The following is an 11,611-nucleotide window of genomic DNA, read 5'->3' as shown; positions in this document are numbered from 1 at the left end:
AGCACACAAAACTTGTGGAAGAGGAATGCACACTCCCCAGGGAAACGCGAGTCACTCTAGCTCAACTTCGATCTGGATACTGTAACAGGTTAAACTCTTACCTATCCAGAATCAACCCCGACATACAAAACATATGTCCTGCTTGTCACGTGTCCCCACATGACACCAACCATCTTTTTAATTGTAATGTGGAACCAACGCCTCTAACACCCCTCTCATTATGGTCCACCCCTGTTGAAACAGCAAGTTTCCTTGGACTCCCGTTACGAGGATATTGATGACAATTTGTGATCGGTCGCACCTATTGAATGTGGCGAAGCACTGCTACAACAACAACAAGCGTACTTTCCGCAAGGTCATTGAATCTGGCTCGCTTTATTTCCGCCGAAATTCGGCCTGATTTTCCAGCGGATGCCGCAAATTTAGCGAGAGAACCTTATAAGACAGCTCGATCCCGGCGACCCCCAAATAAGGGATATAAACCAACCCATCAGATTGCTTGTGGATGAACACAAGCGGGCGAAATGGGAGGAGCATCTAAGTCTGCCGTGTGGCTAAGCTTTGGTCCACCGTAAAGTCCCTATCGAATCCGTTCAACCCCGACATACAAAATGTATGCCCCGCTTGCAATGTGTCCCCACATGACACCAACCATCTCTTTAATTGTAATGTGGAACCAATGCCTCTAACACCCCTTTCCTTATGGTCCACCCCTGTTGAAACGGCAAGTTTCCTTGGACTCCCGTTAGAGGATATTGATGACAATTTGTGATCGGTCGCGGCTATTAGGTGGGGCGAGCATTGCTACAACAACAACAATCCGTCCAAGCACAACGACAAAATTTCCGCCGCCTTTGGCGATAAAGTGCTGTCGGATGGGAAAAAATGTGTGAGCTCTTTTTGCCGACAATATTTTTTGCATTCTACGGTTGACAAAGTTAGACGGAGGGCCAACAGACACGCACATAAACATAAATTCAGCGCGTTCCCAATTACCATCACCGCCAAAGAGGTTGAGGATACATTCGGTCAAGCTAAACCATCTAAAGCAGTGGGCCCAGAGGGCATAGCCATGCCGATGCTTAAAAGCCTAGGAAAAAGAGGGTTTCAAATATTTAGCACATGTCTTCAACCAGTCCCTTTGGGTAAATATAAAGAAACCCTCACTGGAAGAAGCTGCAGGCCTGTCAAAATACTATCCTCAGAACCGATACGGGTTGTCTGTTTTCTTATGTCCCCAGAACACCATCTACATAATGAGGCGAGAATACTCCCCATTAGGGAGAGAAATGACATGCTAACCAAACAGTTCCCGTTGAATACCCAGAAACTTGGGCATCCCAACAGACATCTGATTGATGAGCCAACACCGCCTAGGGACTTAAGGAGTCATCTCCGAAAGCATTATGAGGAAATACGGCACCTGAGAACACAGCCGTATGAAGCCAAAAAATACTAGCAGGTCCTCAGTGAACTCCATAAACAGGCGTCGGACCTCTATGCCAGGAATTACTCGGTGAATCCTGTACTCAAAGAACAATACCCAAAACTTGCAGAAGAGGAACGCACACTCCCTAGGGAAACGCGAGTCACTCTAGCTCAACTTCTATCTGGATACTGTAACTGCCCGTTTCCTTGGACTCCCGTTAGAGGATATTGTTGAGAATTTGTTATCGGTCTCAACTATTGGATGGGGCGAAGCACTGCTATAACAACAACCTCAAAATACAATCCAACCATTCAAAATACATTGGCCATCGGATGTTAAAAACCCCATTTCGCTGATTCTCTCTGTAAACTTACCAGCAAATTGCTGATTGGTAGGAAAATCTATTTGACACATTTCGCAAATAATCTCATTTTAGTTTCATATACTCGCTCAGAATTGTACTTATAAATAAGTTCGACTTTTTTTGACAAAAAAGTATAACTATTAATTTTATTTACTCAGACATTTTTTTTCTTGGAACAAAAGCAATATATCTATCTGTGTTTCTTTAAGAACACCAATTATTCAATCAATTCATGGAGTAACATTAAAAACTACATAAACATTTACATATCATCATAATAAAGAAATGGTTCGCAAAACATAATGTCAAAATAATGATTGTTTTTAATTTAAAGTACATATGTATGTACATATATTACATTTTTGTAAATTTAATATACATTTACATACTAAACATACTCTTACATTTATATTAATTTTGTTAGACTTTATAGTAATATTCATCTTTTATTTTCACACATTTAAAGGATGCAGCAAAATTGATAGTAAAGATAAAATAGTTTTGGAATTCGAAAATAGATATATATGTATGCATGTTTGTAAGTATGCGTTTATGTATGTATATGTTGATTAGAATGTGTTTTAATTCATACATTAAATATTATATTTTCAAATATATCAAATATAACCCCGACATTTTAAAAAATAAACCTTTTACTGAGCAGTTAAATCTTTCACTCATATAATTTTGTATGTATTTATGTATATTCGCATCTTTTCATTTAACTTGTACTCCCCAGCACGTGTGCACACTAGCAACTGTAACAACCACCTTTTTCTTTCGGCATACATTTCCCTTTTTATTTTTTGGACATTAACGTTTATTGCCTTTTATGTATTGCGAATCTTGCCGGGTACATAGTTCTTATCGATGACATTCTCCTGCAGAAACATATGTAAACAACGTTCATTTTGAGCTAATGGATGGCCAGCGATTTTGTTTATAAAGGCCTCTAATCCTTTACGTCGTTCTTCGATAAAGTTTTCATCAAAAATACCTTCGTCGCCGCGGAAAGGCATTTGCCGTTTCCATGCTTTGCCGGGCAAAGGTGGAACAACTATCTAATAAAGTTACGGTTTTAAAACTAAATTAACAGTTTTTAGATTTGGGTGTTAAAAAATTTGTACCTTGCTATCACGCTCCAATTCATTTCTTAACCATTCAAAATCGCTGTAGCGGCGGCGTACGCTAGACTCCTTTACTTTGAATACTGGCAGATTTGTCTAAAACAAAATATAAATTTGCGTTGTAACTACATAACTTAATAATTTAAAATTTTGTTAAATGATTGTTAAGTCTACAGTATTTTAATTAAAATGTATGTCTAGAAGTCATCATATTATCATTTCATTCGAATGTGGAACGACCGATGTTGCTGTTGTAGCGATAAGGACAATCGCAAAACGCACACTCCGTAGGGAAACGAGTCACTCTAGCTCAACTTCGATCTGGGAGGAACTTGAAGAAACAGGATTCGCCACGGGTAGGTGATGTGGACGATTGGGTTGGAGAAGCTATATATTGCGCTGGCACCGCTTGAATCAATTTGGTATTTTAGTCGCCTCTTAAGACAGGCATACCTGCCGCGGAGATATTCTAAGCCCCTAACCCTCTGAGGGTCTTGAAGATAACCGATCTTAGAGATAATCACTTTCGCTTGCCGGCGTAATATGGAGCCTATGTTCTTTCCTTTAAATAAAAGCGTGACCGCTTATCAAATAACGGCCGCCCTTGTATTTTTTCGTAACGATTGACTCGCTAGCAAAAAATGGACTGCGCTTCCGATTGCGCTGGATATATATTATCAAGAATAAGTTGTCGACACCCTGTAAAAACAGCGAAACTTTCTTTTGGGTAAATAAGAGGTTTTGTTTGCACATTTTTCGTTATTCATGTCACATGAATGATAAATCATATGTAATGTTCCACATGCGGGGTATTTTTAAATTGTTTCTACACATTTTCATTAGGTAGGTATTTCGGTTTATTTTACAGGAGTTTATTTATTAAACTATCATCATTTTTCCAGCAGTTACAGTATACATTATTTCAACGCCAACGCAGAAAGGTGTCTGCGCAAAAATACTATGGATCCCACCCCCGGTTTCGGAAGTACCCGCGGGTCTTTTTTCGGTTTTTCGTTAATATCTTTTGAACGAGTTAAAATTTTTCTTTTCCGCCTTCGATTATTGTTCTCGAGATTAATACGCGTCTTTTGACACCTCTCTCGATATTTTTTGACGCGTATTAGCAGTCGACCCCCCAACTAGACTATTACCACTATTTCAATGTAGCTACTACGGCAAATCAGTTTAAAAGGACACTTACCCGCATTCGCACCTCATAGTCCGTATATCGTTTTTTGCCTGCTGCCATGGTTGTTAGTGGATTGACAACATCAATTTCTAAAAAGTTAGCTGGAACCGCATATGCATCGTCCAGCGTTTGCTTTTTAACATTGAGGCGGCGTGTGGCATCAGCAGTTCCATCAGATTCAACCATCATTTTATTTTTTCGTTGTTTCTACCACAAATTAGATCTAAGCTGTAACGCCGGTGGGGAGAGGCACGGCTTATATGTATGTATATATAACTGTAGCGTAGATATAGATATGTAAGTTGCTTTACAAACAAGTAGCGAATCTTATTATGAGTTTTAGTGCTCGAACACTTTCAAAGTCGTGCAGCTGCAAACATTCAAATCAATAACGCGAATGCAATCAGTATTTAAGCCAAAAAATATTTTTGTGTTATTCGAGAATTTTTAACATTTAAATTGCACTTTCGTTGTCAGAGTCGTGATCCGCCCCTTTGCATTGACCATGCCGCAACGATACAAGGTGGCAGCATGGAACAGCTGATTATAAATTTTTTTTATTTGATTTGATACATCAACTTCCGGTGCAGTACGATTTTGACATTTGTCCATCGAATTTGCAAAAACAAAGTACATGGAATTTGTATTTATGTTTGTAGGTATGTCACCATGCTGCCACCTTGTATCATTCCGCTATGGCATTGACTACAAATTTTTTTCGTTTTGACTTCTACGGTTCTTCTTTGGTGTTGCCATATCACGCGGTGACCATTGTAAATCAAACTAAAGGGCAAATTAATGGTGACATATAACCATAAAGCCATAACCAGATAAAACAGCTGATCACACCTACATTATGGAAATCAATGTAATCGAGTTAGCGTTATGGTATGGCACCATTAACCGATTGCATTGATTTCCAAAGGTAGGTTCGATCAGCTGTTTTATCTGGTTATGGATTTATGGTTATAAGTCACCATTAATTCGCCCTTTAAGTGTGTCAACTGCCGGACAGGATGTTCAATATGGCTACTTTTTAGTGTTTGTTACGGTCTGCTGCTACGGTCTACGGCTACGACCCACTTGGGAGCGTGTTCACGGGAACACACCTAGCGATGTGGAAAGGGTTGCGATGAAAAATATCGAAAAAGAAGGGAACAGACAGACCGGCCATCACTAGAAGACGGAAAAAAAGAAAAAAAAAAGGAAGAAAAAACCACCACGAGTTTCCGAGGAAGAAAAAACTTCCTTTTTTTCTTTTTGCTGGCGGTCTGAAGCGGTAGAGCACACAACCCTCGTGACCAAAAAGTGGTCAAGTGAAAAATTACAGGATACTTAAGTGCATCCACATATAGTTGGTGGAACTGACGAGCGCGTTCTCAAATACAGATAGTTCACCATCAAAATTTGGGCGGTTTATAGCAATCGTAAAACACTCCTCTACATATGTTCATCGTATTTTCGGAATTCCTCAAAGCCGTGCTTATATACATAGCCAAATTTTGAAAGGCTAAGGAGCTACATACGGGAAGTTTACATTTTAACGTTTTAACCCGAAAATTGTCTCCGAAATGAGTGAATTCAATTAAAAACGAAGTAAGCTAGCCGGTGGCCACGTTGAGACCGTTTTAACCTACTCTCAGGACGTGCTAAATTCCCGAACATCGTGAATACTAATAAATAGTAATTGGAAGGCATCGGCGTTGCCTTCTCCGCGTATGCGAGGAGCGCGGGAATGTTGGAATATTCCCAACGATTGCCACGTAATATACACGGTTCCTCAACTTAGCAATAGTGGTGTTGGCTTAGCGGTGTCATTTCCATCCACACCAACTGCAATAGCACCAACCATATCCAGTGACCCCGGCACCGTCATATGCCAAGACGCCAGACGTACCACTCCTAGAGTGACATATCAACAAACACAGCGCCATTCACCACAGCAACATATTAATGATACACAACAATTGCAACAATTACAATTGCAACAACAAACGCAAAACCATCATCTAAACGAGCTGAGCAAATATTGGGTGGTGTCCAATGGCCAAGCATTGCCCTATAACATTCTACCTAATGGCACGATAATCACACCTCATTAACGCCAGCCAGCAACATCTGAGCAACATACGCACACTCAGCAGCAGCAGGTTCAGCAGCAGCAACAGCAACAACAACAGTACCAACACCAACTACAACAACAACGTTTGAAACTGGGTGAGTCCGTTCCAACTCGGTGAAATTGTATTATGTATCTATGTGAAGTGATAAAATTCGTCACTTACAGATTATCGTTTCAAATTTTTGTAATTCATTCCAAGCACGCTTAATGAATCTAAAGACCCCTTTCTGTAACTCGATTCGAACGTACGGTATATGCATTCGGACACTTTGGTGCTCTTAACTCTGTTGACCCGTCGGATAAGTGCAATGTAAAACCCGTTCTGCAATCTTGCGAATAAGAACCATTGTTCTGTAAAGCTTGTGAAAGGTCAATACAGTCAAGAAATAGAAAACCAAAATTATGAAAGTGTGAGTTCTGCAGATAATTTTATTCCAGTCGAGTTACAGAATAGTGTCACTAGTATATATATAATACCTTACATATTTGAATGTGTCACTCGGAACCATAAATTTTTTTATACTTACCTGCGAAAGCCATGTAAATGGGTAATGCATTACACATTAGCGACACAGGCCTTTCTGCGAGAGTTATAACCTAGATGCAACAGGGGTTGGGGAGCGATGTCCTTTTGAACCCGGAACAATAAACTCGTTTCAGACGTTTTTTTTTTTTTGTATTTTCAAATAACGTCGCGAATGAACCCTTGCACAAAAAAAAAAGGAAGAAGAGGAAGAATTCCCCAAATTAAATGAAATACATAAAAATGAATTTAATGTAATTGCACTAGTAATTAAAAACCAAAAGATATTTAGTACATTCAAAATATTTTCTACACTATATACGAAACCACTAGGCTGTAAGACATATAAGGAGTTGAATCCGAATAATTGTATGCGATGTAAATGTAATTCGGAATAAACGTAAACTCTAGCATCACATGTGAAACTTAGAAATTCTCGATAGAATCCTAAAAATTTAATGCATAAGTTATTAATTAGTATGAACTGTCAATAAATCTAAATTGTAAATGGGAATGCTGAGGTCTCCTTTCTTTTAGAGGGCACCTAAGGTATACAGGTAAGGGGCCACCGAAATTTTAGGTGCGTCGGTGGCCATGGATTTTGAGGGTGGGACTAAGCACCGGGCGTCGCAACACCACCCGCGGCGCCCCCTATGTATATTCGGCCCTTTTCTTTTTTTATTTTTAATTTTTCCAGCCTTTTTGTTATTGGTTGGTTTTTCAGCGTTTTTTTTTTGAATTTGATTTTCAGCGTTAGTAACCGGCCATGTCCGGTTCGGTAGTATTTTTTTGCGTCAGTTTTTTTTTGAATTTGAATTTAAATTTTTGGAATGTTAACGGTCTGTCCGTGACATCCGGTTCAGCCGGATGTTGTTTTATTTTGTATTGATAAGCGTTTTGAGTCGGTCTCTGCGCTTCTGCCAGGTTTTTTGAATTTGACAGCTGCTCGTTTTGATAGGCATGATAGGAACATTTTTCTGCTTATGGCGCAGGAACAGTAAGGTTGGCAAGGACCCGCCCCAGCCGACAATGACTAGCCACTGTGCACCAACACATCATGCCGACCGCCTTCCTTACTGCTCCGTTGTAGATGCGATACCATAACAGATGGCGCCCAACGTGGGGCCTGAAGCGCTGACCGCGGGGGTCAGTCGGGTCAACCTGTGAGGTTGACCATCCCACCAGTCCGAGTGAGCAGCCACAGAGCTGCCACCTACGTTGCGGTGGGATGGTTAGACGGATCAGGTTGTCCGGGCTGGTCATCGGGGGCAGTGGCTGACGGAGCCACGTGACTTAACGTCAGTTATCGGGATTTTGTATTCACCCGATGAGGCAGTGCTGCACGCACTTTATTTTTTTTGTAGTTGGGGTTTTTATTTTCCCGGAATGTTGTCCGTTAGTCGGCTATGGAATAATTTTGTCCGCTAATTGGGTTTAATTTTTTTTTGTAAAGTAGTTTTTTTTGTTTATTAGCCGAATTTGTGTTGTCCAGGGTGAATGTGTGTGCGCATGTAGTGAGGACCCCAGCTCATCCCACGTCCCAGGTGGTAGCTTGGAATACCACCTGGATGGTGATGGGTTGAGCTGGGATTCAGAGTGGCACTCCTTCCTGTCCCACCAGACTGGGGGAGCGGTTCCGAAACCGCTCCACCCATTGCGGCGGAGGCAGGAGGGGTGCCCAGTAAAAATGAACGGGAGGCCTCAACACCCCCAACCAGTCCCAGGGGCAAGCCCCTGGAGACTGCCCCTGCGTTGCGGCTGGGCGTGTTGAGACCAACCCGTGTGTGCCTGGAGTGACCCTAGTGGCCTCAGACCAGTCTCGTAGGGGGACCTTAAGACCCCCTCGCACTGCGGTTGGGAGCACTAGGGCCAAGTATGAATGTGTTTGTAGTAAATTTTTTTTTCTCAACCTGTAGCCCAGGTGCCTTCTGGGAATGGGATGTCAGCGTTCCCATTACAATTGCTACCAAGTTTTCTCAACTCCTCGCGTAATTTTTATATACACATTTTTTTTTTTTCAAGGCATCGCCTAAAATATAAGGTAAAAGGGGGAATTCTGATTTTTTTTTGTTGACCCCTAACTGCGCTACGCGGCAAAAGTTTTTTTTAACTACTACGTAACGAGCTACATTTTTTTTATATAATTATTTTTGATTATGTCACGCGAGCAATCGTTCGGCCAACCGGGGCGAAATACTCCGTTCGGGAGTGCGGGAGGGTTCCGGGGAAACCAAAACCGGGGCGGTGCTAATAGGGGGGCTTTTTCGAAAGCAAGGCGTCCTTTGGTGGTGCATACCCCAGTAGGAGGATCCTACGGAAATCCCGCGGGGACTCATATAGGCTCGGGCCCGAACGACGACCGCGACAAACTGGACATACCTGTAAGCACCAGCAATTTAAATGCATCGCTGCTAAACACACACAACATCTCGGGGATAATGACCAATGTGTCGAACTATGCACCAGATGGAGCGGGTGCCTTACCACCAAATCAAGAGGTTGGAAATTTTGGGGACGCTACCAGCGATCAGGCGAACCTCCTAGGAATGCAGGACGAAGCCACTCGTGGAGGCTCGTGGGTGGACGTGCTACACCAACTGTTCCAGGCTTCGCAGGAGGAAATGCGGAGAGAGATGGGCTCAATTAGAGCCAACATGGCCCAGCTCAACGCCGCTCTCGAATCCACGCAGCAAGCACACCAGCAACACAGGAACGCAAGCAGGATGGACCGTAACCCATTGCCATCGGTAGTACCGCCAATGTACCCGACTCCAAGCAGCATAACAGTAAAACCGCAGGAGTGGAAAATCGCATTCGACGGCACTGGGAGTGTAAGCGATTTCCTCTTCAAATTAAACACCTTGTGTGAGCGCACACAATGCCCTGACGAACAAATAATGGCCAGTTTCCACTTATTCCTTTCGGGACGAGCCGAAGAATGGTACTGGCTGTTCACAAAACAAAACCCAAATGCGACATATGCCTTTTTGTGCTACTCCTTAAAAAGAGAGTTTGGCACCTTGAAAACGGACCACGAGATCATGATGGAGATCTCCATGCGCAAGCAAAAGGCAAGTGAGTGTTATGACGTGTTTCACGCGGACATAATCTCCTTGAACGCGCGCTTAAGGGAGCCGATGTCAGAGCTTCTACTGATTGACATAATAAAAAGGAACGTCAACAGTAGCCTTAAGCTAATGCTTTTTAATGCGGACGTAAGGAACCTCCATGATCTGCGCGATGTAGCACGCCGAGGTGAACAAGTGCTGAAAGAGAGCAAGCTGCTGGGAGCCAATTACTCAGGACGGCATGTAAGCGAGGCACGCGTGACAACCCCGGACATGAAGATGGAAGGCGAGGACGGCGAGATAGATCCCCAGATAGAGGCGCTGGAATATAGACGCAGCAGAAGACCGGACTACTCAGGAATCCAGTGCTGGAATTGCCAGGGAATGGGGCACTCCTATATATATTGCGAGGAACCCATAAAAAGTCCTTTTTGTTTTAAATGTGGGTATAAGGGTGTATTCACTCCTAAATGCCCTAGGGACCATCGCAGGCAGGGAAACCAGTACCCGAGCGAGAAGATGGGGGAACCTCGTTCGGCTTCATAGCTCCCACATCAGCCAGTGCTCGAGGCGTCGTCCCGTGCGCTGAACCAGAGGGCGAATCTCTGCATGGAGGTGGTGAGCTTCCGAGGTGCAGTAGTACCCTGGCAGAAGAACCCTCGACTGTAATAATAACCTTCCCCGATAGTACTGACGATTCGAATAGTTCTGAATCCGAGAGTCGAACGTCCTCTTCCACGATGGGCGAGCAAATCAAAATCCTGCGACGCCAGCATAGGGATGTCGCGTGCCAAACGCAACTTTTCCCAACCCTAAAAGAAAGGGAGGATAGGTATGAACAAATGAGACATACCATTTTTGACCAATATCCGGTATCGGACAATATTTTGAAGTGTAGGAAGAGATACCACCGGAGAGTACAGGAGCGTAGACTGCTGCAAGCCACCACGTTAACGCTTACAGAGGACGAAAGGCCTTTAGTAAAGGCTAAAATTAAAAATAGTTTTCTTGTAGGGTTGTTGGACTCGGGAGCCAACGTCTCCATCTTAGGGAAGAATGGATTAGAATTCCTAAAGGGTAACGGCTTCGAATATCAGCCCTTACATGCGTTCATATATACCGCAGGCGGCAACAAGCAAAAAATTTTAGGCTCAGTATCTCTACCGGTCACTTTTAAAAATACCACAAAGATTATTCGTTTTTACCTTGTTCCCTCATTGCTCCAAGAAGCATACTTCGGGGTAGATTTTTGGAGAGCATTTGCGTTAGCTCCCGAAATATTCCCGAGCGTAGAGTGTTTAGAGACTAGGCTTGAAAAGGAGGAGGAACTTAACCTCCATGAATTGTCACCAGAACAGAAATCAGAATTGCGAAAAGTCATCGAGACGTTTCCTTCGTACGAGAAGTTAGGCCTAGGGCAAACTAAATTAGTGGAGCATCACATCGACACCGGTGATGCTGTGCCTATAAAAAGCAAGCATTTTCCTCTTTCGCCGCCGAGGCAAGCCGAAGCTTTTAGAGAACTAGACAGGTTACTACAGTTAGGAGTTATAGAAGAATCCAACTCCCCGTGGTGTAGTCCTGTAGTACTGGTCCGGAAACCAGGCAAAGTCAGGCTGTGCATAGATTCGAGAAAGGTCAACGCGGTGACTAAGAAGGATTCGTACCCCCTGCCTCATATCAACGGCTTATTGAGCAGACTGAAAGATACGCATTTTATTAGTGGCATTGATCTGAAAGACGCGTTCTTCCAGATCAAATTGACAGAGTCCTCGAAGGAAAAAACAGC

At 42.8% G+C, this 11,611-nt stretch overlaps 1 protein-coding gene across 1 annotated transcript; it reads right to left on the bottom strand.

Annotated features, from left to right (window-relative positions):
- Positions 1-2,093: 2,093 nt before the first annotated feature.
- Snx3 (sorting nexin 3) lies at positions 2,094-4,643 on the bottom strand. Its single transcript, XM_067769620.1, has 3 exons — positions 4,122-4,643; positions 2,921-3,016; positions 2,094-2,854 (listed from the first exon to the last, which is right to left on the bottom strand). Exons 1-3 carry the CDS (start codon positions 4,296-4,298, stop codon positions 2,624-2,626), a joined length of 504 nt encoding a protein of 167 aa, XP_067625721.1. The 5' UTR covers positions 4,299-4,643; the 3' UTR covers positions 2,094-2,623.
- Between the last annotated feature and the right edge of the window lie 6,968 nt (positions 4,644-11,611).

This window comes from Eurosta solidaginis, chromosome 1 (assembly GCF_040869045.1).
Source record: "Eurosta solidaginis isolate ZX-2024a chromosome 1, ASM4086904v1, whole genome shotgun sequence".
Classification (NCBI taxonomy): Eukaryota; Metazoa; Arthropoda; class Insecta; order Diptera; family Tephritidae; genus Eurosta; species Eurosta solidaginis.
This window is presented reverse-complemented; position numbering and strand designations above follow the sequence as displayed.